Source organism: Chiroxiphia lanceolata, chromosome 1 (genome assembly GCF_009829145.1).
Source record: "Chiroxiphia lanceolata isolate bChiLan1 chromosome 1, bChiLan1.pri, whole genome shotgun sequence".
NCBI classification, from domain to species: Eukaryota; Metazoa; Chordata; class Aves; order Passeriformes; family Pipridae; genus Chiroxiphia; species Chiroxiphia lanceolata.
Window position 1 is genome coordinate 55,034,114 of NC_045637.1, and position 27,671 is coordinate 55,061,784.

At 39.3% G+C, this 27,671-nt stretch overlaps 1 protein-coding gene across 5 annotated transcripts in view; it reads left to right on the forward strand.

Annotated features, from left to right (window-relative positions):
- Positions 1 to 27,671, forward strand: part of LDLRAD4 (low density lipoprotein receptor class A domain containing 4) — a 274,476-nt gene that overhangs the window by 99,446 nt on the left and 147,359 nt on the right. For all 5 annotated transcript variants that reach the window (XM_032691869.1, XM_032691842.1, XM_032691851.1 and 2 more), the window contains one exon: positions 2,205 to 2,663. In XM_032691869.1, coding sequence (XP_032547760.1) covers positions 2,624 to 2,663 — 40 coding nt within the window. In that variant the 5' untranslated portion in view covers positions 2,205 to 2,623. The remainder of the gene's footprint in view (positions 1 to 2,204; positions 2,664 to 27,671) is intronic.

Genomic DNA, 27,671 nt, shown 5'->3' on the forward strand with positions numbered 1-27,671 from the left:
AATATTTTACTCTTCTAAGAATCAGAATTTATTATATCTACTGCCTAGGTGTAACAATAGGAGAACTTCCCTGGATGCTAAGGTGTTAGTGCACGTCTCGTGAACATCTCTAAGATGGGGAGATGGTAATGTTGAAAATAGAAGGCATCAAAATTGTGGATTTGTAAACCAAAATCAGAAGGTACAAGACTGGAAATGCGAATGCAAATATGGACCTGCTTTTATAAATATAGAAGAAACTCGGGCCTCTAGAGAAAAAGCTTGGGAAATGAGTGCAGCGTCCATCTGCAGTCATTACAGAATAGTTAGCACAATGTTAAGACTCAAAAGAAATATGTGCTGCTGTGTATGTATATTATACTTGCTCAATTGTATGTATTTTAGAATAATATAACCTCATATGAAATGGTTATTAGTTGCATAGTGCACTTCAAAGGGTTGGAAAAGCGTCTCAAGGACCTACATAACATTCAGGAATAATGACATTTTAAGCACTATTCTAAAAATTTTTATGCAGTGTTTTCTGATAGAAGATACTACATGTAAAGGCTTTTTTTTTCTTTTGCCTTCTTAATTTCCACTTTCTTCTCTATTAGGTTGAGATGTTTGGGTAAGAAATGGGGAAAACATCTTAAATCTGTTCTGTAACCTCATTTGATTTGAATGCAAATTGCTAGATTTGAATACAAGTAACTAATCAGTCATTCCTGTGCTGTGTTTTGAGACAAAAACGTGTGTTCTTCAGTAATACTGCATAACAAAATTTGGGGGAAAAAAGGCAGCAACATCATTAAGATTCATCTTTGATAGCAGCTAGCTTTCATTCACGGTGTTCTGAGGGAAATGACATTCATCAGGTGTCAGGCTTACTTGGCTTCAGTGACACACCTGAGAAGAGATCCTTTCTTCCCCCAAAGGCAGATTCCTAATGAAGCCCTTGAGGGCCGGCTGACTGTACCCCAAGGAGCATGTGAGTCCTCTCTGCAGTTATGGACCATCTGGGATATTCAGACTTAGCTTCAGGTATAAGCTAGTCTCTAGATCTTGCAGGTCAGGGTAAAGGGTGAAGTGGCTGGGTAGCAAGTGGTGGATTATTCTCACCTGCCTGCTGAGCTGGGTCTTGCACTGTTCTCTGAAGCAGCGGGTGCTGGGACTGGCAGTGACACTGGCATACTCTGATGTGGGCTGTTCCAGCTGGGGGACCTTGAGTCCAATCCAGCACTGCAAGCCCTGGCTGGACTTATATCTAAAATCCATTAGTAGGTCATAAGATCATCACAGATGTAGTTTCAACCTGACTGTGCCACTGAGTTGGGAGATAGCGAGCCAGGCATCATTATGTGAGGGAACAGGATGTCTGAGGAGGGAGTGGGTTCTCCTCCAAGTCCTCCTTTCTTTCTTATTTGTTTTCTAAAATAATTTTCTCCCTAAACGTGTGCCTATCTGCTGTTTGCCTTCACCCCATGAGACTAATTGTATCCTGGTTTTTAAAAACTGGTTGTGGAACAACCGTGGGTTTCGGTGAGCTGCAGGTATCGATGCTGTGCAGAAGCAGCAGTATCAAGAAAAACGTAACCACCTTTCTGTTGTGTAGCCTGTGGGTGTTTTTAGCCTTACCAAATGTCTGAAGGCATCTGAATTGCGTCATCTGTTTTACAACTGAGATTTTAAATAGATAAGCACCAGCAAGACATAAAAAGTTTGATAATCCACAGCAAGACATACAAAGGTTTTTAACCACAGAAGACTGTAAGAACGGCATATATAGTGTTGGCACACAGCATTCTTTTTTCCTGCTCCAGAAAAGGAGGGAAGCAGCTCCATGAAATGCTAATAATTTCACTGAGGTTTTGAATAGACTAGACTTGAGAGCCTTTAGTATTTTTCCTTTTCCCTTTTAACTGCAATTTTGTTATTGTATTGCTGCCCCCATCTCTGCTAAATATGGCTTTTGAAATGTAAATCATATCATGTTCTCAGAGATGCATATGACACCCTCAGCACTGTTCCTCTTTGCACTTCAAAGAGCTGTGTGGTCACACTTTGCATCTCAGCAAAATCGCAAGATTTGCCTTCTTTGCCTCCTTTAATGTGTACAATCAATCCCTGATAATGTATTTTGGGTTTTTGTTCCCTGGAGTCTGTTAATTTTAGTGTTGCTACAGGTCATCAGAAACATAATCTCTTCTTTTTTAATTTCTCAGTGAGTGTGCCTGAGGGGAGAGGAACACAAGAGAGGAGAGACAATTGAACATCACCATTGGCCAAGACCTGAAAAAATGTTGCTGGATGAACACAGGATTAGAACTTAATTGTAAAAGACAAAGAAAGTCTTGAGAGGCGATTTGCTTCATTTTCACATTCATCATGGCACAGATCCTCTGGCTGGCTGGTTGATGGAACTGTCCAACGCTTCCTATTTAGGTTCAGTGCAGATCCCTTCTGTGTACAGATTGAAAGACCTGGGATCAGGTGGTAACTGGATGGTGCCAAATATGGAAATGGAAAGAGAAATGGACTCCGATGAGCTAAGATGGAAGTGACTTGACAGCAACAAGCTCAGCAATTGTCTCCAGTAAGGACAGGTTGAGACGGGAATCTCAAGCTTCGCTGGGAGAGCAGTATGCAGGAAGCTGGTTTTCAGGCCACAAATGCTTTCACAGGTAAGGATTTCTGTTCTAGTTTAGCTTACAGTTTTGGGACAGTATGCTGGAGTTTAGAAAATAAATTGAATAAGTCCCGACAGCTGCTAACATCTTGTAGTACTTTCGGTTTAAATAATATTTTAAAACAATTCACTTGAAGACCAGTTCAACATTTGTATTAGCGGTGAGGAACACAGTTATCTAGGTTTCAGCCTTCTGAAATGGATGGCCACAAGCCTTAGGGAAGGTTTAACTCAGCTTTCCTTGTTAAAGTACTCATTAACGGCTTAACTCTGAGTGGTCTCTTGAGTCAGTATAAAATGTAATCTATAAAGTTGCTCTTGAGCTCAACATGGGAGTTTGGTGGGGCTGCAGGATGGACATGGTTCGTATCCGGAGGCTTCTCAGTAATATGTCAGTGCTGAGCTTTATCTTGTCAGCCAGAGCACATCTCTGGGCAGAACTTGCCAGGTACCGTCTCCTTGTACTCCCTCCTGCCCCACACCATTGACCTGCTGCAATGCTTGAACTGGCAAAACTGGAGGGTTTAAATGATAACTACTTCAACTGAATCTGATGTATTTCCCTGTAGATGTATTGAAAATAATGTAATGAGAAAGAGGATGCCAAGGTGGTGTGTCCTTCTGAGAAAAGCTCCCTCTAGTGTAAAGTCTGCTGGAGTTCATTCAGTGCTTTGACAGTTTGAGATGGTTTCTGATTTGAGATGTGGGAGAAGGAGAAGAGGATCAGAGGATTCTGCTGCTTTACTTCCACGTCTGCTGGCCAGCTGAGATGCTGGGAGAAATGCATAGAAAATCAACTGGATCAACTTGTTTTAGTAGGTCTAGATAATGGATTAGTACCACAGTGAAAATTAGTGATGTGCAAGACATTTTTTTTTTCTAATTTAAAATTTTTGCCTTTCGAAGAAGTTTTTTGGATTCTGGGTTGTATGTATTGGAAGATCATTTTCTGTCTTGGGCTGCTTGCTGTTCTAGGAGCTCTCCCCAGGAAGGACCCCCAAAACTCTTTATTTCCATGTGGGCAGGCTCCTACTTTGTTATCTTGCAAAGCAGATCCTCCCTCAGAGGCTGGTCTCATCCTTCTGGCTGCAGTGGGTGTGACTCTGTGTCCAGCTGTGCACACCAGCACATTGCTTTGGAGCAGTAGTGCAATTCTGAACTGTCTCTGTTGCTTTACATTGCCTTGATTTACAGCATGGTTTCCGTGCGTGTCAGTGAGATGTGTCCTGAAGGAGAGGAAGCAGGAAGCTTTTCTCCACATGTGCTCCAGTGTTGATGGGACATGTGAAGTCTGGGACCACTTCAGGGCCCTCCTGCCTCCGTCTAGCTAGCAGCACACTCCTCAAGCTGCCCACTGCCATTCTGGTTCTGTTTGTCCTTGCTGCTCTCTGCCAGCCCTCAGCTCATTCCTAAGAGTTTTTTGTCACTCCTTTGCTCGGTACCGAAATTCCTACTGTGCGGATATCTGTTTTCTTCCTTACTCTGGCTTTCTGCTTTGCTGAAAACCCTATTATTTCTAGCACCCTTGCAATATTAGATTATTTTCTCTCCAGCTTTGTGCTCTTCTGACACAGTGTTTGCTATCCCTTAGCTCCCAGAAGTTAGAGGTTGTTGACACTGTGACTAGGGTGCTTGGGCAGCAAGGTGTCAGAAAGATTTGTAACCTCATGACTGCTGGTGGATGGAAAAGACCTGGCAAATAGTGCTGCGTAAAGTTCATGGAGATGAAACTAGGGTCCCTGAATAGTCAGACTGTGGTGACAATACAGCAGATTCAGACCTATTCTGGAGACTTAGTAGCATGAAGGTTGCTTGGTCTCCCATAAGGAATTCTTGTATTCCTTTGCAATTGCCCTCAGGTAAAGATGTTAATATACATATTAAAATCTTGGCAGCTATACTAAAGAATTCTTAAACGTTAAATAGCACCATACATTCAGGAGACTTGTAAAGGAAACAGGTTGAAATACAGTTTCTTTACATGAGGAGAAAAGTTCCAACTTGTATCAAACTGATATCCATATTTGCTTTTTGGAGACCTTTCTTGTTCCTGGTTAGATTTATATGATGTATTCAGCAATAAACAGTGGGTAGGTATGTATTTCTTAGAGAAATTCATTGGACAGTGTTATGTTAACTTTAGAGTTGCGATAAAAATGCAGTGGCAGGTGCATATGGTTGCTCCTCTGATCCTTGCTATAGTGCTCCTTTTGTTTTATTGGAATGCAGCTGTAGGAGAGAATAATAGCTGCTAGTGGCAGAGGGGGCATGACCACACATTGAAGGGAGCTAATTTATACAGAAAAGCTTTGATATCTGAAACTTGTGCGGTGTCAACACTGAATCTAGCCATGCTAAGTGATAGCAGCTATTTCAACAGTCAGAGTAATCATTTCAATTTACAGCTGACCAGAGTGCTGGCAAAAGAAGCCCGGGACGACAGTGCCTCTGTGTAGCCACCTTAGGAGTATTTAATAAATCTCCTTTCCACTTTGCTAATTGCTGTGACCTGGAAAGGCTTACAGTTATGGCTAGGAGATATTTTGATCCTGTCTATATGCTCATTTTACTGGCACAGATGCCAAAGCTGCCCTTTTTTGCAGATGGCTCTTGTCCCAAGAGATGGGCTCATCCAGTCATTTTATCACATACTACCAAACAATAGCGTTTGGTTAGAACCTTTTCACTTTACTGGCTAAATACTAAATTCAGGAGACCATGCAAATATAATAGGTTCAGGATTACCCAATGTAGAAAAAGCAATGGAAGGGAAGTGCTCCTAGGCTTGATTAGGAAAGAGATGGCTGAACCTGTGATGGTAAAAGGCGATTTGAGTGATAGCAATCATGAAAGAGCAAGCTTATCATTCTTCAGAAGGGTAAAAGGGAGAACTTGAGAATAAAAGGAATAGTATGCAAGAAAATAGATTGCATTCAGCTCATAGAACTAATAGGTGAAGTTTTTTTGGGAAACAAACCTAGGAAATTCTGGCAATTTGTAAAGGAATTAACTTTTTCTTTTCCAGTCATAATAAAGAATATTAAAAGCACAGATAAAAAGTGTAAGAGGAGACAAAATTGTATGATCTGAAAATTGAGGACTCATACTGAAAGCGAAAATTAGACATGCTACTACAGATGAGTGTAAAAGAAGATTAGAAAAATGCAAGGACCAAATCTGGTAGGCCAACTCACAGAACGAAGTACAAAGGGCATGGTAACAAAGAAACGTACTACATTTTAAGTAGTAATAGGAGGAAGTCTGAGTTTCTGGACTACTAGCTGAGAGGGAATGACAAAACTCATGACCTCATGGTGCAGAGAAAACCGAGAGTTCATGTAATGTTTTGCCAAAAAGAGTGACCTGTAATCAAGTGGCAAGAAAAGAACTGCCACCTTGAAAAAGGTAAGAATTCCAACTATAGCAGGAAAAGAGCAGGTTATAAACTAATGAGATAGGATAGTAAGTATTTTAGAACAAGTGGAGTTTATTAGATTATCTCTGCAGTGTAGGGTGAAATAGCTGAAGCAATGTCTGAGCAATTAGTAGCTACACTGGAGATTATTTGGAGGACAGTTTAGGTTTGAAAATCTGGGAAAGGGCACACTCTGCACCTACATGTGAACATTTCTGGGTCCTTTGCTGTCCTCTTTGGAGTAGCTAGCCTATCTGAAATTTTGGGGAAAAAGGTTTGAATCAAATAGTCAACAGATTTTTTTTTTAATAAATAGCCTGTAGATAATAATATGAGAAATGAATTTGCTTGCTTTTTCTTTTTTCCCAGAAGGTACCTTGTCAGTGGAGCCTAATTTTCCTGTAAGAAGAAAATAGTATCTCTAGATTTTTGAAAGTCTTTTCACACTTTCATAAACAAGGTAGCAATATGGGCTACAAGGTGGGTACACAGTTGGCTGGAAAGCTGTTCTCAGAATAATTACTAGTGATTCATAGTCAAACTAGAAGGATCTGTCAAGTGGGATTCTTCTCTGGATTGCCTGAAAATATTCAATATTTTAATTAATGATAGATGATAGAATCTGCATGCAAAATTTCCAGATGACACCAACCAGGGAGAGGATGTAAGCCCTCTGAGCACAGGATTAGACTTCAAAATAATGTAATATATTGAAGAACTTATCTAAAATAAATATGATGCAGTTCATCAAGGACAAGTTCTGAGTTGTGGTTGGGCAGGAATAATCAACTGTGCAAATCAAAATGCAGAGTAACTGGTGAGACACCAGGTCTGTGGAAAACAGATGGGCAGTTGCAAGAGTTCTGAAAGTGGCTATGAATCAACAATACTATGCCATGAATGTTATGCTAGAATATATGGACAGAAGTCTGTATGCAAAACAATTTTCCACTCTGCTTGCCATTTGTGTGGCTGGTGTACTATTTCTGTTCTGAACAGCACTCTTGGGGCCTGTTGGAAGCATCCAGAGAAGAGCAGAATGAATGGCCAGAGGTCTGGAAGACATGAGCCTTGAGAATTGAAGAAAGTTACTAGAGCAGTAACTCTCAAACTTTCTGCAGGTGTTTTTCCTAGCTTTCCAGAAGCAGTACAGATGTGTCCAGAAGCAGGACATCTGTCTGATGCACTGAGCTACATGACAAGATGCGACTGTGATACAGCAGCGCTTTGGAGTGATGGTCAGAAGGACCTCCTTGCTTGCACTCTTCTTAATTGCCATGAAGTTCTACACCTTCTGCCTTGGCCACTCTCAGTGCCATAGCAGTGGTGGGGATTCTGGACAGCCACGGTCTGTTTGTAAATCAGCCACTTATCTTCAGTAGTGTTTTGAGTGCTGGTTTAGGATAACAGTGTGATTCTGAAATCAGCTCTCCATCACTGGGGACTGCGTGGCACAGGGACATACAGGATTATCAAAGGATAAGGAGAACACTATGTGATAGATTAGGAATCAGTGTATGAAGCCTCCTGTATGAAGCCTCCTCACCTTGCAAGGTCAGTTTAGGCTCATCAAGTTTTTATTAACTCCATCTCAGCTCAAGCTCTGTCAGACCTGGGCTGACTGAAGGCATTCCTGCCTTGTGACGCTCAGCACTGCTAGAGGGATTATTAGCTGTGGCACTGTGGAAAGCAGAATAAATAGTAAGAGGTTGATCTGTGCAGTGGGCCACTGCCCTTCAGTCTAGCACTGACTTTTCCTGTCATCTTCTGATCCCGTTCTGCCATGGCTGCATATCTTCTCCCTCATACCTTTCCCTGTGGAAGGGATGGCACCCTCAGATCTTTCCATAATGTCTCAAGGTCATTGTCACCAAAGCTTGACCTTGAACTGTATCCAGAGAGACCAAGTTACTCCCAAGGAGCAACTCCTCAACTTGGCTGATACTCTCCCTGGCCCTGCTTTAGCAGAGAAACAGAACTCATCTGTTCGGAGATCCTCATGCTCATAGAAATACTGCTTGGTGGAGTTTCTCCAGTCCCCCACCTCTGTGCTGTATCCCCCAGCACTCAGGACTTCTGTTGCATTTCTTATCCTGTGTTTCATGCTGTCCCAGCCTCTCTTCGCCTCTTCTCCCATCAGTGCCTACACCCCCTCTCTCTGTTATGAGACTCCTCCATTCCTCCCTGTTTGGACATCTGGTTTCACTTCTGTTCCAGATTCCCTACCCTTCTTGTAATCTTCTTGCTTTTCACTTGCTTTCCTTCACCTTATTTTGTTTCCAGACCTCTCCCACTTCCAGACCAACTCACTGCAACCTGATTCCTTGTTGTGCAAAAGCCTCTTCCCCTCTTTTCTAGGCTCAACCCTTCCTCTCCTCATCTACCCTTCTCTAGGGGGAATACCTTTCTGGATTCCATAACTCTTCTGGTGGTTTGTGTGGAACCTTTCTTTGCAGGAAGGCAATCTGAGAGCCTGCCATTCAGTTTGGCTTCTCTTTCTGCATCTTGTTTTGCTTAACTGCTGGCATTTTGGGTGGAGATGTCTCTGCCATGGGGGTGGTAGTGCCAGAATAGGGAGGCTCCTTGAAGGGATTACATGGGAGACTAGATAAATTGCTCCAGCAGATTGCATATGATCTAGTTGGCTATTATTCATTTAGAGAATGGAAGAGCAAAGGAAGATGTGATAACCATTTAAAAATATATGGAAATTTCATGTAAAGAGGAAAGTAATAAAAACTGTTTTCCAGTTCTGCTGGGGATAGAGCATAAAGTAACAGTTAAGCTTACTATAGTGGAGAGATTGAGGTTAGACATTAGGAAAATCTTTCTAATGGTAAGGATAGTTAAGGACTGCAGCCGATTGCCTAGGGAGGTTGCAAAGTCTCCGTCACTAAAGGTTTTTAAGAACAAGTTAGACAAATATCTGTCAGGAGTAGTTTATGTATAGTTGATTTTGCCCTGGGGCAGGGGAATGGACTTCATGAGAGCACTTCCAGTCTTTCTTTTCTGTGATTCTGTTATTGCTGGTTCCCTGGATAATAAGTGTACATTTTTAAAGTTAGTAACCCACCTGTACTACTCTATCATCTCAGTGTTTAAGTAGATTCTGTTGAGCTCTTGGAATAATTGATAAAGGATAGATTAAGAGTCGTGGGTGTTTAAAGTATTAACTCTCTTTTTGCTGGAGCATTACGCTATTGCATTCCTTATAGCCTGGCCTTCTTTAGACATGTTATTTTTGGGGTGTGTGACATATGTTTCTGTGTCTGTGCAACTTGTATAGAAATATTTTAATGTTACAGAAATACTGCATCTTCTCTTCCATTTTACAGTATGCAAGTATTTTAAGAAACACTTTTGCCACTCTTAGACAGTGAGCATATTTAAAAGGTAATTTTTAAGAATGAAAAATAGGACAAAGCTAAAGTAACCACCCCTTGAGGTTGTTTTCTTTATTATGAATAAAACTGTGTAAAATTTACTTAGCATCAAATATATAACTGGTATATCTGCTGCTGAAAGTAGCCTTCTTCCTCAGAATTATAATTGAGGCTCAATGTAAAATAGTAAAACAGGTTTGAAATGTCTTCTATTAAGCATATAATGTAATTAATATTGAAAGCAGTTGAAAACTCATTTATACATTAATACAGGTCTCCCACATTGCTGCTATCATTATTTGCATGATTTTTGAGTACAGATAAACATTTCATTTAAAAAATGCAACTTGAATATGTAGCAGAGCATCCTCCCCACTCTCCATTCCAGTTTTGTTGTCATCTGCCTCATGAAGCTGGTGTGACCTTACTAGAATCTCTGCAATTTTCTTAACAATTGCGTTCTTATTTTATGGATTTTCAAGGTCACTCACAGATAACGCTGACTGTCTCTTAGTTCTTGGGAGAGACAGACTGCTTTTTACAATGCCCTTTGCTCAACACACAGATAGTAACAGATCACATTCCATTGTATTCCTTAGATATTTTATTTAGGGTGTGCAAATTTTGGACTACAGATAGTATTCTCAGCAAAAACACATGGAAGAAGATATAACCTTAGTCTCTAAGAGTTTCCTATCTAAATATGTTGCGTTTAGTAGCATTCAGCAGTACTTTTTTAAGTATAGTAAAGCACAGTTTGGAAGTCTCCTCTTCAGGGCTAAGCACTTTTAATAGAATTACAGAAGAGTGTGAAACTGTGAAAATCAATCAGCGAGCACTGTTGCCATGTGACAGTGATAGCTTTTGGTCACAAACGAGTTCTTCTGTTGTCCTGTAGATCAGTGACTAGAACAACAATGCTTTCCGGTTTAGGTTGTCCCTCAAATCTAGGAGGTTGGCTTTTAAGTTTTGATCCCAAACTTTGTGTAGGTGAATCATTGTGTTTTCTTCTTTCTTTCCTTTTGCCTCAAGAAAACAGATAGTTCTCCTCAAACTTCTGGTTGGAGGACTGTAACTTGCCTTTGCAGATTGAACTGTGGCAGTCCTTATGCAAATAGAGGGGCATGTCACAGAGGCAAAAGACTTCACATTTTAAATGCTTCTCCATTCAGATTTATATTTAACTGGGGTACAAGACCTTCTTCCCTATTTGCTTGTTTCAGTGAAGCACTACATCCTTTTCCACTTGCTAAAGGGAATTTGGATGGCAGTCACTTCCTGAAGGTGGCCTTGCCATGAGAAGCCACCTGGAGCTCAGTGAATGGGGAGTCAGAGAAAGGCAGAAAAGAAGCAAAAAGACTCTAGAGGAAACACAGTGGTGTAGTGCCCTGTGAAACAACTTGAGGGTCACTGGACTTGGAAAAGGATCCTCCCCAGACCTGGAGTTGCAGACTACTGCATCGCTGTACTCCATTCATATCAAACATCATCCTAAAATTATTACTCTGACCTGGAAAGATTATTTTTGTAATTTTTAATTAAATTTTCATTCATATTTGAGTTAATTTAAATTCCATTTAGAAGTCCTTTAAGTTTCAGTCTAGGTGTAGTCTTGGCTACACGTGCACGTTCCACTTTTCTTCTGACCATCCAGAGCCAAATGAAAAGCAGAAGATTGGGCACACCAGGGCAAAAGAAGGTTCAAATTGAGAGAAACATCATGGCCAATGCTATTATTAAATTTATTTTATGAAGTAGTGTGTTGCTGGAAATGGCAAACTTCTTCCCAAAGTGGGAGAAAATGCTCCAACATGTTCAGGGAGAAAGTTAAGCCTGGATCCTCACCTTTGATAACCATTTTTAGCGGATGATATTCAGCTGTAGCATTACCATTTGCAAAGCTGACGGTTCTTTGGAAATGCCCATCTGCCATTTCTCATTTCTTAATAGTACATGTCACGGTGCCTTCGTGTGGTACAACTTAATCAGCCAAATGGCCAATTCCAGACTGAATATGACAATAAATTTAGCTGTAAATATGCTATGTTTCAGCATTTAATCATAATAAAAAGGCAGACTTTTTGAAAGAACAAATGGATGCATAGTCCCTCAAGTAAAACTCAGAAAATAAAAAGCAGTGACAATTGATTGTTAATTTGACAGTGTATACTTTCTGTTAATTCATTCTAATTAACTAGGTAGCCTTTTTTTTCCTTTTTTTTTTTTTTTTTTTTTAAGAGAAAAGATGGGATATGACACTTGGGCTGTGCCCATGGCTGGCTGAGTTTATTTTTGTTGCTGAAAAGGCCTTTTGCATGCTGCTGGTGTTCCCCAGCAGCAGGAGTGGTGCTGCTGCCTTGCCTTGGAGCACCAGCACGAGGCAGGCTGGAAATGCATTTTGTTACAGACTTAAAAAAAGCTAAAAGAGGAAGCCTAAAACCCAAATCAGTGCAAAGCTACTGAAGCACTTGACCGTGCCCTTTTGGAAGCTGAGGAGGTACAGTGGCCAAGTGGAAACATAAGCAATGTTAGCCAAACCCTAATTTTATTCATGTGAAAATGATGCAGGATGTTCCCTGCACTTGGCTCCAGGTGGTGGTGTTTTGAGTGAATAGCATGAGGTGAAGCTTTGGTCTAATGTTTTGCTGCTTGGTTTTTCTATAATGTCAAGCAGGCCCATTTGACTTGATATTCTATCAATTTTTTGTTACCATAAAATAAATAGTATGGATTAATATTATGTTTCTTTCTTGTATGCTGTGGTAACGCCTTTAAAAGTCAGAGATTGCAGTCTGGGTAAACAGAGATGTGAAAGTATTTGACATTGCAGAATAAATGTGGTGAAAAAGCCTGAAAGTTACTGAGGAGAACATAATACCCTATATACAGAGTTAAATGCTGCATTTACTTCTCTGATATTTACAACCTTTTGCTTTTTAGCAAAAGAGGCCAGGAGGCGTGGGTATTTATTTACTTAGTAGGCCTTTTTTGTTGCTGTTTGGCTTGGTTTTATGGGTGGACATAGTCCTTCCTCTGAGCCTTTCTATGAATGTACGTGTTCCAGTGCCTTTATCGGGTACATCTCTCACCCTGAAGCTTGGCTTTCTTCACAGAAGGACTTCGTTAGGGAGCAACACGGATCCACCCAGGCATGCACCCCACGCTGTGCCTCTCCCTGGCTTTCTCCCCAAGGGTTGCCAAACCTCTACTCCAAGCCCTTTCTAGAGGGATACTCACACCCTTTTTAATTACTACTCAGCCCTCGGCAACAGCGAAAAACCAAAATGTTCAGTTTCTAATAAGATCATTACTTGCTAATATGGTGTAGCCTTCAAGCCCTTCCAGCCTCTTACAAATACCCAAAGACACTCTTTTCCCTGTGGGAATATGTCACAAAGCTGATATAGCTGTAGTAAGATTGCTGCTTTCTGAGCCCCCTGTTTTCCAAAGCCATGTTTGTGCTGATTTCTGACGAAGGGGACTTTGAGCAGGTGGACTTTGACAGAAGTATCTGTCAAAGAATCTAGAGCCCAGAAACTTGGAGTTTGATATCAAACTAAAATTCCTCTGTATCATGTTTGAATCCTTTCCACTATAATGTATTATGATCACCCCACTGTCATTTGGACTATAAAACTTACCCAGTGGTTTGGCCTGCTGAATCCCTAAACTTTCTTTGAAAGCCATCAAGATGAGTTTCCCAGGGGTTTGAGCAGATGTATCAGTATGTGGATGGCAAGCAGGGACACTCCTGCTCTCCACAACCACAGGTTCGTCTCCACGCTCTCACATGCCAGGATTAACAATCTGCTAGCAATGGAGAACAGATTGAGCAATATGTCTTTCATACATTGTGGGGTTTGATTTTATTTCTTAATATTTTTTATGCTGTTATGTCCTCTGCTTTCTTGCTTTCTTTACTAGAAAGTCTCTCCCTTCTGATTTAAGGGCAAGAATAGAGGAAGCTTTGTTTGAGGAGTGAGGAGTTAACAATGAAGATTTTTTATGATGAAAACACCCAAAAAGAATCCTAATCTACAGCCAGCATCTAAGCAGCATCTTCTTCAGTCCATGTCTCTGAGGATAAACTCCTCTCTGTTGTTAGAGGGTAAAATAACTTGGTTCAGTGCCATTTGATGGCTGACAACACTGCATGCCTGTGTTGTAGGTGTACATATGCTGAGGTGATGGTAGGAGGACCCAGAACAAGGTACTGGCTTCAGAAAAGCCTGGAAGACTGGCTTGGATATGAATTGATCATGAATTGTCTGTTTTTCCTGGAGGCTCAGATTATACAAACCAGTAATTTATACTGGCTGAAGATGGATTCACAGCCTGGCTGTGTACTTGCTTGGTCCTTGATTTAAACGAAAAAATTGGAATGTGTGCATGAATATCCATTCTTTCCCCTTTCTGAGCTTTATTATTCTTGATTTGTTTATCTCAAAAGAAATACTTACAGGATAATATCTGCTTCTGGTTGCTCAAAGCGAGAATTTGAAGAGACACATGACTTGCCACAACAATGCAAGAATAAGTTCAGAAAAGCTTCACTCTTCTTAACTCAGGATGTAGGTGACATCTGTGAACTGAAGATACTTTTTTTTTCTGTAGCGATCATAACTTTTGTGCCCAAACCAGTGCTTTTTATATAAATTGTTGGAAAGTTTCTGTGTAGTAAAAGGAATAGTGATAAGTCCAAACAAGAAAGCCAATAGGTATGATTCTTGAAGATGTTTTTATTCAGCGCCTTCTCTAGTGTGTGCATGGAATAAATGCCATAACATTAACGTAGTGACTTTTATATAATCTCTCAAGTATGTCACTGTTTTAAAACCATGTTATTCTGCTTTTTTTATATAAACAAGTTAATGTTCTGTCAGGCATATGACTCCTGCTTGTAATGATCAGTGTTGCACCCAAGAACCTTCAACTGAGAGGAGGACCTGCTCTGCCAGAACAGTGAAGGTCATCTCCTTTTAAAACCTCAGCATCTAAAAAAGGCAAGATAGAAGCAGAAAGAAAAAGTATTGCTCTCCTGGGTTTACAGATAGACAACTAAGTCACAGATGAAATACTGGCAGGGAGCGAGTTAGGGAGATTGGCAGATCTGAGGATGAAAGCTACAGCCTCTGAATTTAAACCCGGGATGAAGGGTGAGATTATAACCAAAAGCATTAATGGACCTAATGCACTATTTTCGCATGTTTCCTCTGTTGTATCTTTGTACTTTTTACTTGCTGCCATGAGGAGAACAACGTAAGTCAGTAGGATTTCTTGTGGAAACTGCAGGCTTGCTTTATGCCAGAATTACTGGAAAAAATTTCTGTGAAGAAGAATTACAACTGCCTATAAAATATGTGACACAAACAACCCTTCTCATCTGTGAGTATTAATTGTGCATTGAGAAGAAGGGGGTGCTGGGATACCAGACTGCTCGAAGGATATGGAGTATTACTTAAGGGCTTAAAAAAAAAAAATCTGTCATTGAATTGCCAACTAGAGAGTAGGATTATTAAAATTTGTGGAAAGAAAATTAGATGAATACACATAATGCTGTCCATATTGGTTTCACTTCTTTTTCAAAGATCTTTAAATGCAAAATATGACTTCATTAATGTAATGCAGGCAGGCTTATTGGTTTGTTGCTTTATATACGTATGGATCAGACAATGTGGTATCTTAAGACATATTTTGAATAGCCTCAAAAGGCCTGTTTTTTATGTAACTTGCTTTATCTAAAGGAAAAAAGGCAAGTTTTATGGAAAGATCAAATTTCATACTACAACCAGTGGTCTGTTTGGAAGGCAAACAAACAAGATGCCAAAACCCACAAGTATTCGGGCATATGAGCCCTTCATCTCCAGGAAATCTTTAAATAAGCATTCAAGATTCTTCAGTTTGCTGAGGGCCATCTTCTGCTGCATAAGCAAAACAGCATTAAAACCAGACATGGACAACCAGTGAGGATAAAATTCTCATACAAGTGAAATTGGCTGTTAGCATTTTGCTTTAAGTCAGTATTGTGGTTGTGAACAAAATCCCCCAGTTGCCCCCATTTGTGGCACTGTGGTTCAGCTCAAAGTACAGTTTTGTTGCTACCAGAGTAGCCAGTACTGCTAACAGAAGGCTAGAGAAAGTGCAGTTGCTTTTTTCCAGCTGTTCAGTACCTGTGACCTAACAAAGAGGCAATGGGATGCTGGATCTCTGTTAATGCAAGAAAGAAAGAAAGAGAAGTGAGACCTAGGGACAATGTCTAAAACTGAGGTGGTCTTGTGGAATTTCACACTGAAAGAAATACGTGGTTGAGCCTGCCACCTGGAAAGAGTGTTCCTGGAGAGACAGAAGAATGACATCAAAACCTGACTTGTGATGGCTGCAGAAGGTAAAGCTGAAGATAAAATTAGATGTGCGTACAGTGGTTAACGTGATTCTTTTCACAGTGATTGCTGTCATTTCAACCACACTGAAGTTCTGCCAACAGTGGATTAGAAAAACCTTTGAATACTTGTACAGGGAACAAATTCTTGAAATCTTATCCTTAAACTGACAGTCTTGAAACAGTTTCAAGTGGGAAAGAGCTACTTTCATTTTTGAGAAGAGTATCACAAATCTAGTGTGCTCATTCTTAGTTTTTATGTTCTTAAATATAGAGACACAGTCAAAAAGTTAGATCAATGTGAGACTGTGTAGACATTACATGATGCCAAGCAATGAGTTCCCAGGTATCTATAAATAAACTCTTGGTGCGCTCCCATTTTCCTTTCTCTTGTCTTCACTATTATCCCACGTGCTTGCCCCCAGGCTTTCTGTACTTTTTTTACAGAGGCACCAGTAGTAATTCTCTTTTCCTGAATATTATTCTTGAAGAAAATAGATCAATTATGCAGTATAACGCTGGTTACATTACAGCTAATAGCTATAGCTGTTAACCTCACGTGTTCTTTTTACCTTTGTGGTAATAATGAGTCATTAAATTAAGTGGAGCAGTAATCCTTGAGATATAAAAGTAGAAATCATTTTACAAAGGCATTCCGAAGTGAATTCTTTTATTGATTAATATTATGCAATATTGTCAATATCATATGACTAGTATGAGGTTTAGGAAATGCAGCTTAAACTGTGAGGGTAATGTGTAGAAAACCTGCAGACCTTGCTGCAGCAGGCACGCCTTTGTTGTGCTTGAATCTTTCAAGATTGTTCTTTGAAAATTAGAAACAAAGAACAAGTTAGTCTTTGTATAAATGGTACAAGAGATCCCATTTTAATAGCACTTGAACAGTTGTTAAGAACACTTGGTTTTGCTAAATGCATCTACCAGAAGAGACAAAATTGAATAATATGTCCAGTTCATTTAGAAAGGAGTGTTTCATGTCTCGTAATGTTGAAAAGGGACCAGATATGCCTTTAGTACAAGGGAAAGGTACATTACTGCTCTGGTCCACTATGGAAATGTATTTTCCAACCACTGTGTAGATATTCTAATGTAGTAGTTAGTAATCTTATCCGACACTGCTATCATTGTTGATTAAGAATGATTGAATTTTTTACTGTGAAGTGAGACAATAACCCTTCCCTGCCCTACCCTGCCCTGCCCTTCCCTTCTCTTCTCCTCCCCCTTTCCTTCCCTCTTCCCTCCTCTCATCTTCCCCCTCCCCTTCCTCCTTCCCCTCTGTTTGTTCTGCAGCTTTGTTGAAAGTGATTCTGTTAGGATTTGTTTTCTTTCCTCTTCTTCTTCTGTCAAGTTTTACAGCAGAAGCAGACTCCACAAGAAGTTACTGGGGTTATAGCATCTGTTATTAGATTTCTGTATTCTGAACAGGTAATAATCAGTTAAGTTTAGCTGTCTGAGTTTGTGTATTAGGAAGAATTAAGAAGAACTGAAACTGCATCTTTAAAATAGCAAATAGTTTTATATTAGAATAAGAAATTAAAAGAATAAAAATTGAAGGAACAAAGGCCAAGATGAAGGTGATTGGAAAAGCTATGAGATTATCATGCTGAAGATATGACATAACTTTGGTTTTTAAGTCTCAGTAGTAATAACATGTAGTTGCTTTTTCTCTGTGTGTTTTCTCTGGGAAAAAAAAAGGTGACTGTTTTTTACTTCCTTTGATAATGTAATTGAAATTTGGAATTATTACTTTCTTAATGGCTCTGCATCTTCTGACCTACTCTTGTAGGTGTCATGAAGAGTAAATTGCATATGATTTAGAGTTTAGATATTGATATTAGCAGGTGTGTGGCTGCATAGTGTGTCAAATGTAATGTTTATCCTTAGATTTATTCTGCTGGACTTTATTAGATATTTGGAGCTTCAGTTTCCCCATAATGACTTGTGCTGACATTGGAAGACATTGCAATTCTGATGATCTCATGGGTACTCTTGTTACTGAGAAGAGCTATTCCATTTGCTGTGAAATATATCATGTGGAGCTATACATCCCTGTATTAGTTCTTTCTACAAGGTGTTAAGTTATAGGGGGTGGTATTTTCTTTTATTAGACCATCTGATTTAGTTGAAGAAAATAGACAAGCTGTGTGCCTTACAACTCCTTGTTTAGGTCTTTGAGAAAAGATCTTGCATGCTCCAAACATTGCCTGTTTTTTACCAGTTGTATCTGTTGATCAATTAAAAGATAACTTGTCTCTTTTTAAAGCTTACCTTGATTAAACTGCCATGTCTACAATAAACCACAGCTTAGTAATTTCAGCCTTTGCCTTTCAGGACACATACCCTTATTTTCTTTGAAGTGTCTGAGTTAAAGTTACTTTCAGCTATTTCACTTTGTGCCAAATTCTCCCTTCACATTTTTTCACTCTGGGTATAGCCAGAAGGGCTGACTCTTCTACCTAAGCTCAAATCAAGTTGTGCTAAAAACCCGATGAAGCAGTTGAGCCTGTGATTTGCTTTTTGGTTTTTATGTTGTTCCCATCTCTGAGACTTCACTACAGACCTTATTGGTAGCTAAAGTATTTGTTTTATGACCTGTCATATGTGATTCAAACAGTCTATTTAAAGCTTAGTTTCATGCTTCTCAGTCAAATCACCTTGGCTTCAGGGGCACACCATACAGCTTTGCATCCTAGTGAGGGGAATTTTCCTAGATCAGGTAAGTCACTTTCTTCTTTGTAGCATTTGCAGTTTTCTGCCAGTTTGAATGTTCCTCCTTCTTCCTGATCCCTGACTCCTTTCAGAGCTCTACCTATGCTCCACTAGTAACTTTGCCACAGCAAGCTTTTGGGGACCAATGGCAGTGCACACAATGGATTCAGGATGCAGACCAGAAGTACTGATCCCTGATAGCTGTCCTGTGCATATGTCACATTTCTCACCTCTCTCTGATGACCGGTCCGAAAGGGAAGAGCCTTTGGATAAGACTCACCATCTCCTCTCAGGGGTTGTGATCCAGCTGGTAGCTTGAGAACCTGACTGTATGGGTTTCTGCCTCTTCCTCATGGAGAGGAGAGCAGCGGTCAAACAGGAGGCTTTACCAGAAACAGTCAAATCCCTCTTGCTGCAGCTAACAGCCAGACAGATTGGCTTCTGCCAGCTCTGACTGTCCTGCCAAGACCTGTGGTTCCTGTGGATGAGCTATGCTAAGAAGTGATTGGAAGATCCCTTCTAGCACTGTATGGACTGAGGGTTGTGTATGGGGAGGGGTGTGGGTGTGTGTCTGTGTGTTTTGAGTTACAACTCAAGATTTTATTTGTTTTTTAAGACCACTGTTTTTCTTCTAGGAGGACACATATTGTCCTCCCAGACAATTTATGTGTAAGGAGCCTTCTTGCAAAATCAGGATTCTTTCTGTCATCAAACTGTCTAAAGGGGCTCTGCTTATGCCATTTAACACTTTCCACTGTGGGGCAGCAAGGTATGCAAGTATTTGTGATTCAAATGTGTGTAAAGTGATGAAAATTTATCGTTACCAGTTAGGAGCAGAAATGGCTTGGGGATCTTGAAATCTTGGAATCTGGGCTTTAACATCATGTGTTACTCTTCAGTTAAATATTTTTTTTTTATAAAGAATACATGGAGAGCTTGCAAGAGCCATCATGTTAAGAGAGTTTTGTTCTTGGTGGTTTTTTTCAACTACTTAAGCACATTTTACCTTTAAAATTGCTGCTCCAAAAGCCTACTTTTTATAAGAAAGGAAGTTTTATTGATAAAATGGCTTTTTTTTTTGTTTGTTTCTGCAGTAACTTTCTTTTAGCATTGAACTAGTAGTCTGGAAGCTTTTCTGAAACAAGATTTTAAGGCAAAGATGTAATAAATTTCACATTTCATGAGGAAGGAAGGAGATATCTATGAAAGATCTAGAAATATCAACTATAAGGAAGATGTGTCTAAGGTACTAAGTGCAGAATGACTGAGGACTTCTAAGAAACTTAAAGTTTCAGTGTAATTTTACATCTAATATTTTATGCCATTGTCAAATAATGTACTAATATCAATGACAGACTTTTCAGCAATCATTAAAATGTTTGCTTTTCACACTGAGTGCAGTGGAGACAGTTTCCATATGACATTTGTATATAATATGCCTTATTTCTATCACGGCAAAACCCAACTATGGCGATTCAACATCTCAGGCACAAAATCTTCTGACTTTCGTCTTTTCATTATGTTTGGTACTAATTTGTGTGTGTATGTGATTCCTTAAAAAATGGTTGTGAATATTTTTAAGGTTGAATTAGTTTTAATTCTGGAAGACCATTGTCTGCTGGCTGTGTGTGGTAAAAAGGAAGGAAAAACACATGCATTTTCAGAAGCTGACTGGCATTGCCAGCAAAATTATGACCTTGTCAATATTAGTTTAGTCTGAAAACTTGTGTATCATAAGGATGTTTTCTGCGTGGTGAGAGAAAGAAGGATATCACTGGATGCAAGATGGAGGGGAAGCTGACACTCAAATAAAGCTGTCTCCTTTTGCCCTGCAGGTAATGTAGCATGCATCAGGACTTTGCTTACTGCACAAGGTGTTCTCCTTCAGTACTAAATCTGCCAGCTCAGTAAATCCAAACATGCTTAATTATCCTGTTCATTTTTCTGTAATAGGAGAACTGGGAGAAGCACCTGGATCTCTCATGTGCTACAAATACGTCTGCACAATTTATGACTATTACTGCAGGCTTATTTTCATCAGCATCGGGCGCTGCTTGGTCACTTGGAGTTGGGGAGCATCAGTTGGCATGGAACTGGCACACAGTTGCAGAAGTGCATGGTCCTTGTTGTGAGGTGTAGTCCTAAGTTCTGTTGAAATTCCTGTTATGGTCCTCTTGCAATCTTATTGAAACTGGGCTGTTGAGAGATGTATTATCATGACTGCGTTAGTGACTGAAGACACAGTGTCAAAGGGAAGTGCATTTGAGCCCTTGACCCATTGGTACTAGTGGCTGAACTGGCAATAAAATAAAATGGCTGTTAAGGTTTTAATACCAATTTAAGCCAAGAGTTACTGGTCTCTGTTCACATGTAGGTCCTCTTAAAATTATCCTTCCGTAGCATGCTGGAGAATAGAATAATAAACCAAAGGCAGTCTGAAGCTAGATTCAGTTGCCTAATTGTGCTTTTATTTTTGTTCTTCAAAACCTTTCTCAGGTTCAGCAGAAGTCTCTGAGCAGTTCTTTCAAACCTTCACACCTTTCTCATAAATTAGTAATTTAACAGTGCAATTATTTTTTCTGTTCTGAACTATCCCAGAGCCATCATGAAATGATGGCTGTCTGAGACAGGTCCAATTTCATGGTCTCCAGGGTGGAGAGGTGACAGGGTCATGGACAGTTGACATAGATTGTGACGCACAGTGTTTTAGACAGAGCTCATGGCAGCTTTCCATCCTTATGATGCCTCACATACCCTGCTAGTATTCTTTTCCTTCATGCAAAGATAAAGCATTTTCATTTTTCTGACTACTTTAATTTGAAATATTTAGGGAAGATGTCACTGGGGCCAAAGACATCATTGTATATTGGTGCAAGAAATTTATAATCATTCTTCCTCATTGAAATCCTGATCTTTGCATTCTTGTAGTGAATATCTGCTTTATTACCAACTTCATTCAATACAGAGGTTAGGTCCTGGCAAGGAAGAATATGGATTACTCTTCTAAGAGAATATTGCTCAGGGCTTCTTCTTCAGGTGCTGTTTCTGCCTCAGGAAATGAAAGATAAACAAGGTAAACCCCCACTGACCACTGCAGCAGTGCTAGTTGTACACTGACTTAATTGTTGTCTGTGGATAGTTGAAAAGAGATGCTTAGAACCATAACTGAACAAAAAAAAAGTGACTTGTCATGCATGATGAGAAATAAAAGTGTTTTGTTTTACTTTTTCTTTAGAGATAAATGTTTGGACTAAATGGAAGTGAGCAAGAGCATTATATCTCATCTGATAGCTCTCTGGGTGGCACAATTGAAATGGTTTCCATTGAGAAAATCTGTACAGATAACAGACATGAATTAATAGTTGATGAGATTTAAAAAAACCTAACTACTACTACTTCTTCTTCCTCTTTGTCTTCTCCTCTTCCTTCTCTCCTCCTTCTTCCTCCTCCTCCTTCTTCTTCTAAAATATTTTTACTATAATTATTACTATTATTATTATTATTATTACTCTAGATATTCTGAGAAGAGCCAAATAACTTGCCCAGCATTATATAGACTCTGGGAAACTGCAGCTAAGAAAAGAATTGGAACCTTTTTGTTTCAAGATCTTAGAAAATCTCCTGTGACTTTTCTGAAGGAAAAATTTCTAGAACTATTACTTAAGACAGCATAATAGTTTTTTCCCCTGGATCTTTTGGTACACAACTTTATGCATTCCTTTCATGCTGCTCCATGTTGTGTTCTTTACAGGACTTGAGTCTTGAATACTTTGCAAATGTAATAGTGCAGTTCTGCAGGCAGCTCTCTTGTACAGCAACCAGAATAGCCAGCAAATCTCTTTTCTCCTGAATGTTATATGAAGATAATTGAGGCCAGTCTTCATGTTTGGCCTGCTGGTTTTGTATGTAGACATCAAGAAGCCGGAACATTGTAGTACAGTCTGTCAGGAGTATTACATGTGTGTTTGGAATGTGTTTTTGTGCCCTGCATTGCCTAATGCACATCAGACATTATATAATATATTGTTGATACATGGATTCAAAATCAGATGATACTCTGTTTAAAATAAAAAATGTGTTTTCTATTGACCTGTGGAAATTTCCTTATAAAACCAGCCAATGATTTTTTGATGGTTCTACATTGAGATTTTGAACTCTACATTGTCCTTGTGTTTAAGAAGTATGAAATAATTCCCAGGCTGAGTACTTTGTGAAGTAATCCCTGGATCAATACATCTTAGGCCAGACTTTGCTTCAAACCTTGGCCTACAATGCCTGTGCTTTGAGTTTGCAAGGTACTTACCTATATTTTGTAGAAAAAGAAATTATTTTATAAGAAAAGAACACTCATGATTCTTTTGTTAATCAGGTTATGCTTTCCTTGTTTTCTTCTTGATATGTGGCTTGAGAGAGAAAAAATATTTAGAAGGCATTTGCAGAAGTCTTTATGCAAAAGACAAGATGTAGGCTGCTGATTGCTAGGCGTATGATATAAATAAGCTTTAAGTGAAATAAATACATGAAGCCCCATTAAAGTTGAAGATATTATCGAGAGAGTTTTAAAGTGATTTAAGGAGTATTCCTCTTTCATCTCTAGGTACTTGTAGTATGAGAGAATGAAATACTTAGTGTTTTTAAAAAACAAGAAGAGGAAAAACATTCCTCTCTTTTTTTAATCTTACTTTTCTGTCTTCCTGTATCTCTCTCTATATATTCATAATATCTCTCGAAAATCTTAATATATACAGGTCACCTTTAGCATCAAAGAAAAGAGTAAGCAAGATATTTAAAATACATATTTAGGAGTTGAATTCAGTGAAGCAGAGTTATCATTAAAATCCATGTGATTAGCCCAAATGTCAAAAATGAGACAGATCCACTAAACTTCAGTGTATTATTAGAAGGATGTCTAGCCTGCTATATCCATTGCCCATTTCTTTGATGCTTATAATTTTAATGCTAGTTTTGTTGACAGTCAAGGTATGTGAATTCCTCCCAGCATTGGCATCATCGAATAGAATAATTTTTTACCCAGTTTTTGTCTGATGTAATTACACTTCTAAAAAGCTATAGGCTGGTGATTCTCTGAAGGACCCCAATGTTCTGTTTGGAAATCAGAAATAAAATTAATTCTTTTCTTTAGCTATTCCTTTGTGAGTGTCTCTCTAATACCTGGCATTTAAAATGTTTGCCCTAACTTATTTATATAAGTTTTGCAAAGAACATCATCCTACAGCTGCATTCCATAGAAATCACCATGTAAATCAAAAACAGTGTCCTGAGAAATAACATTGAGGAATGGGGTTTCTCAAAACAAATTGCATCCATCTTGGCTGATAACAGCAGTGCTGCCACAACTTTGCCTTTCAAGAAGAGTAATCAGATGCTCTGCTCTGTCGTATCACGACTGTTGATGTTTTAGTCACAAGAGAATGTAATTTTTCTTTTATTAATGGTATGCTTAATGTGTGCTCGTAGAATAAAATTTTTTCATTCCGTATTTTAAGCTTTGACAAAAATAAAACTGAGTGTCTGAGGTCATATCTGGAACTCTAGAAAACATGTTTAAAACAAAACCATATTCTTCTCTCAAAAGTGCTACCATTTCAGCTTTCAATTTAACAACAGCAATATGTTCTGAAGATTGTAAATTATTACTGTTATACATGCATATCTGTTATGATGCATGCCATGTACCAGTAAGTATGAGAGTGTGTGTTTACTGTTTAACACAGATAAACTTCTCAAAGCCCCTTTACACATAGGTCGTTTAAGGAATTTTTTCTTTTGTGTAATCCTGATCTATTATGGAAGGGGCTTCCTACCCTTTTGAATGACATTTTATCAGGGTCTGTTGTCCCGCTTCTGTCTCTTAGGGAGTAGGGCATGTTTAAATAATTTACTATCAACTCAGAGTTACTGCATGAAGTGTAAAAAGACATATTTCAATATTATTTCCCCACTGTTGTTAATTACAACTTGTGTAGCTAGTTTGTTCCTAATCCACTGTAACACAAAGTACAAAGGGCTTATGTAAACTGTTGCTGAAGTACTTTAGGTGAATGCTTTTTGTTTAATATTGCATAGAACAGGTGATATTTGCAGACTGGAAGCCACATTTCGGCTCAGACCTTAGAAACAACTGATTTGATGCACAAACATTAAAATGTACTAACGTGTTCACAGTGTTCATTTAATTGTAGCCTTTGTTATGTATCAGTAAGTAGCTGAGAGATAAATTGGACTAATTAAAAATCAAAGAGCCCTGTATTAGACTACTGTAGAGTGTCTCTCACCTTTGAGTTTGATCTCCAAATATTTGTGGGCTAGATTGCTCTTTAACTTGCCTTGGTAGCTGCTGAACTTTTTTTTTCTTTCTTGAGGATGTGTGATCGCTCTTTTTATATTCATCTACCTGAACACAGAGTCTGCAAATCTATTTAGGAAGAGGTGAGCATGGTTAACTTCCCAAACCCAGCTGAGCCAGGAGAGTACCAGGCTGTTGTGGATTCACCCAAACCATGTGTGCAGGTGTCAACTATGAAGACAAACCCTTACCATCACACCTGGACACCCAGGCATCATCAGTTCTCCCTTGGTGCCTCACTCTAGTGTTTTCTCACAATCCCAGCATTTAGCTTGGGTCAGGTCATCCCCTGATTCAAACAGACATACCAAAAACCTCCTTGGTTGCTCTGTCTCGCACGTGGATGTGAACCACAGCTGATGTTGAAGGAAGGCTGTGTCCTCCCTCCGCCGGCTGCCCTGCTGGGCAGAAGTGCTGGCCAGAAGTGCTTCGTTATGGGGACACTGCTCCAGCTTGGTTTTGTTTTTGTTGCTTCTCACATGCAATATAGTCATGGCCTGAGCTTGTGAACTAGAGGCTCTGTTCATATTGAAGTTTTGCGTTGTGTCAGGCTGGTACTTTTATTAGGTACTTTTTCACTTAAACATTCAGTGTATCTGCAAAGCTGAATTCGGTTTGGGGAAGGAAAGCTGTTTGCTTTGGTTTTTTGTACTGTAAAGCTTCCCAAGATTATGGATGGTGCATGGATAGACTCAACATCACCCAGAATCATGTTAATAATATGTTCACATTCACAACCAGAAATGCACTCTCCTAAATGCACTGTCACTTTTTAGATTATACTGTTTCAACAACAGAAAGATCGAGATGGTAGAGATTTCCTTGGGCTGCCTGTATCAGTGTTTTCTGCACAATCTACTTTGTAAGCACTTTAGCCATGGAAATTTGCTAAATAATCTTGGTTAAATAGCTGCTACGTGGTAAAATATGTTTATGATGCTTAAACAAAATTGCATAATTGTAGTCTGAAATAATATTTATTGAAACTTTGCTGCTTAGGTTACTAAGTGAGGCACTCTAAACCCATAAAATACTGGTTTTACTCTACTGTGTGTTCACATTCCTTCTCTTGTCTGTCTGTCTTGTGCACTTGACATTGGGAGCACTTGTGGACAAAAGAGGAGCATCTGGTGGCTGTTGTAATGGCTGTACTTGGTAGCACGTGGAAGTGAAGTGGAATTCTTGTGTGAAAAGGAGAGGGAGCAGAGCTCACCTCCTTTCCCCACCGTAGTTAATCTGCCTCTTCCCATGCTGTCCCAGTATGGTTTGGGCTGTTGCTCTGCCGGTGGTATCACTGGAGCCTCAAAGTGTCTGTACCTTTTAGTTATTTTGCAGTGCTGGCAGAGACTCCCCTGATGCAGACAATGGAAAGATAACTGCTGGTTTTTTAGCAGTTTTTATTTCCATAAAAGCAGAAGAGAATTTTCAAGGACAAAGAAGAGGCACTTCCGTAACCCCGAGGAATGTTCTTCCAGTCCGTCTTCACAGACCTGCTGCATGCAGTGAACATAGGAGAGATTCTCCAAGGCATTTATAGTGGAAATCGTTAGGCAAACCAAATGACTACCAGCTCCACTATATGGAAGTGCATATAGATGGGAGTCTCTATACACTTGCAGTGCAAGTCATACCTGAGAGGAAGTGTTCATGGAAATTGGTAGAAAGGAAAAATTTTCTAATAGGAAAAACATTTATTTTGTTTGTTTGGTTTTTTTTAAGGCTTAGCCATAAAATCCCAGCCTTCTGGGAAAGATACGAAGGTGAAGAAAATGTGTAACTAATTTTTAGTTAGAGATGAATGAGGGAAAAGTTAGGTAACAGTTGATACAAGACGGTACTAGTTTGTAAAAAACATTGTCTATGCTATATGATGCAAACGATTGAGAACAATCCGTTTCCCTGTAATCTAGGTATTATTTTGGTTATATTTTTTGTTAGATGAACACGGAGGCACAGTGACCTGAGTTAGACACTTTTTAGCTAATTAGACTGGGTGAAATCACTTTTAAATTACAAGATCTAACAGTGACAAGGTATTTACTGCAGGAACATGCAAATCTCTGCAGATGTGGATTGGAGAATGTGATCTAGATGATAATAAACTTGTTATTACTCACATTAGTGTTCATTGCACAATGAGAAATGAAAGGAGAACTCTGTCCATTGAAATCTGGAATTCATGTTTCAGTGGAAGCTCCATAACTATCCTGCATCTTGGCACATAGTAAATATTTATTTCTCCTTTATTTTCTGCACATTATGCTCAGGAAGATGTATAAAAAAGTACTTTAATCAATATTAGGTTGACATCTTCTGAACAGCCACCTGAAACACAGTATACTCTTGCCTGCATTATACATTAGTTGTATGAAAAGTCCCGTTCTTGGATATGTTCTCAGACTCTTCCTTGGTTCAATATCATTACACAATTGCAGATGAGAATGGTATTTATTCTGTATTTCAGTACCTCCTAGGAGAGCTAAATTAAAACAGTTTCTGCCCTACAGGAGTCACAGTCTTAAGTAATCTAACCTAATTTAATAACAGAGAACAAAAGACAGAACTTTTTCCAACCAGTCATCCCCTTTCCCCTAGCCCCCAGATAATTGTTGGGTGTTGCAGTAAGTGTTGTGTCCTCATCTGAGCCCATTTTAGGATTGCAGTCAAAACTTAGCAATGCATCTGTGAAGGGACTTGGTTTAGTCTGTATATCCCTGGATTCAAGGGTTGTG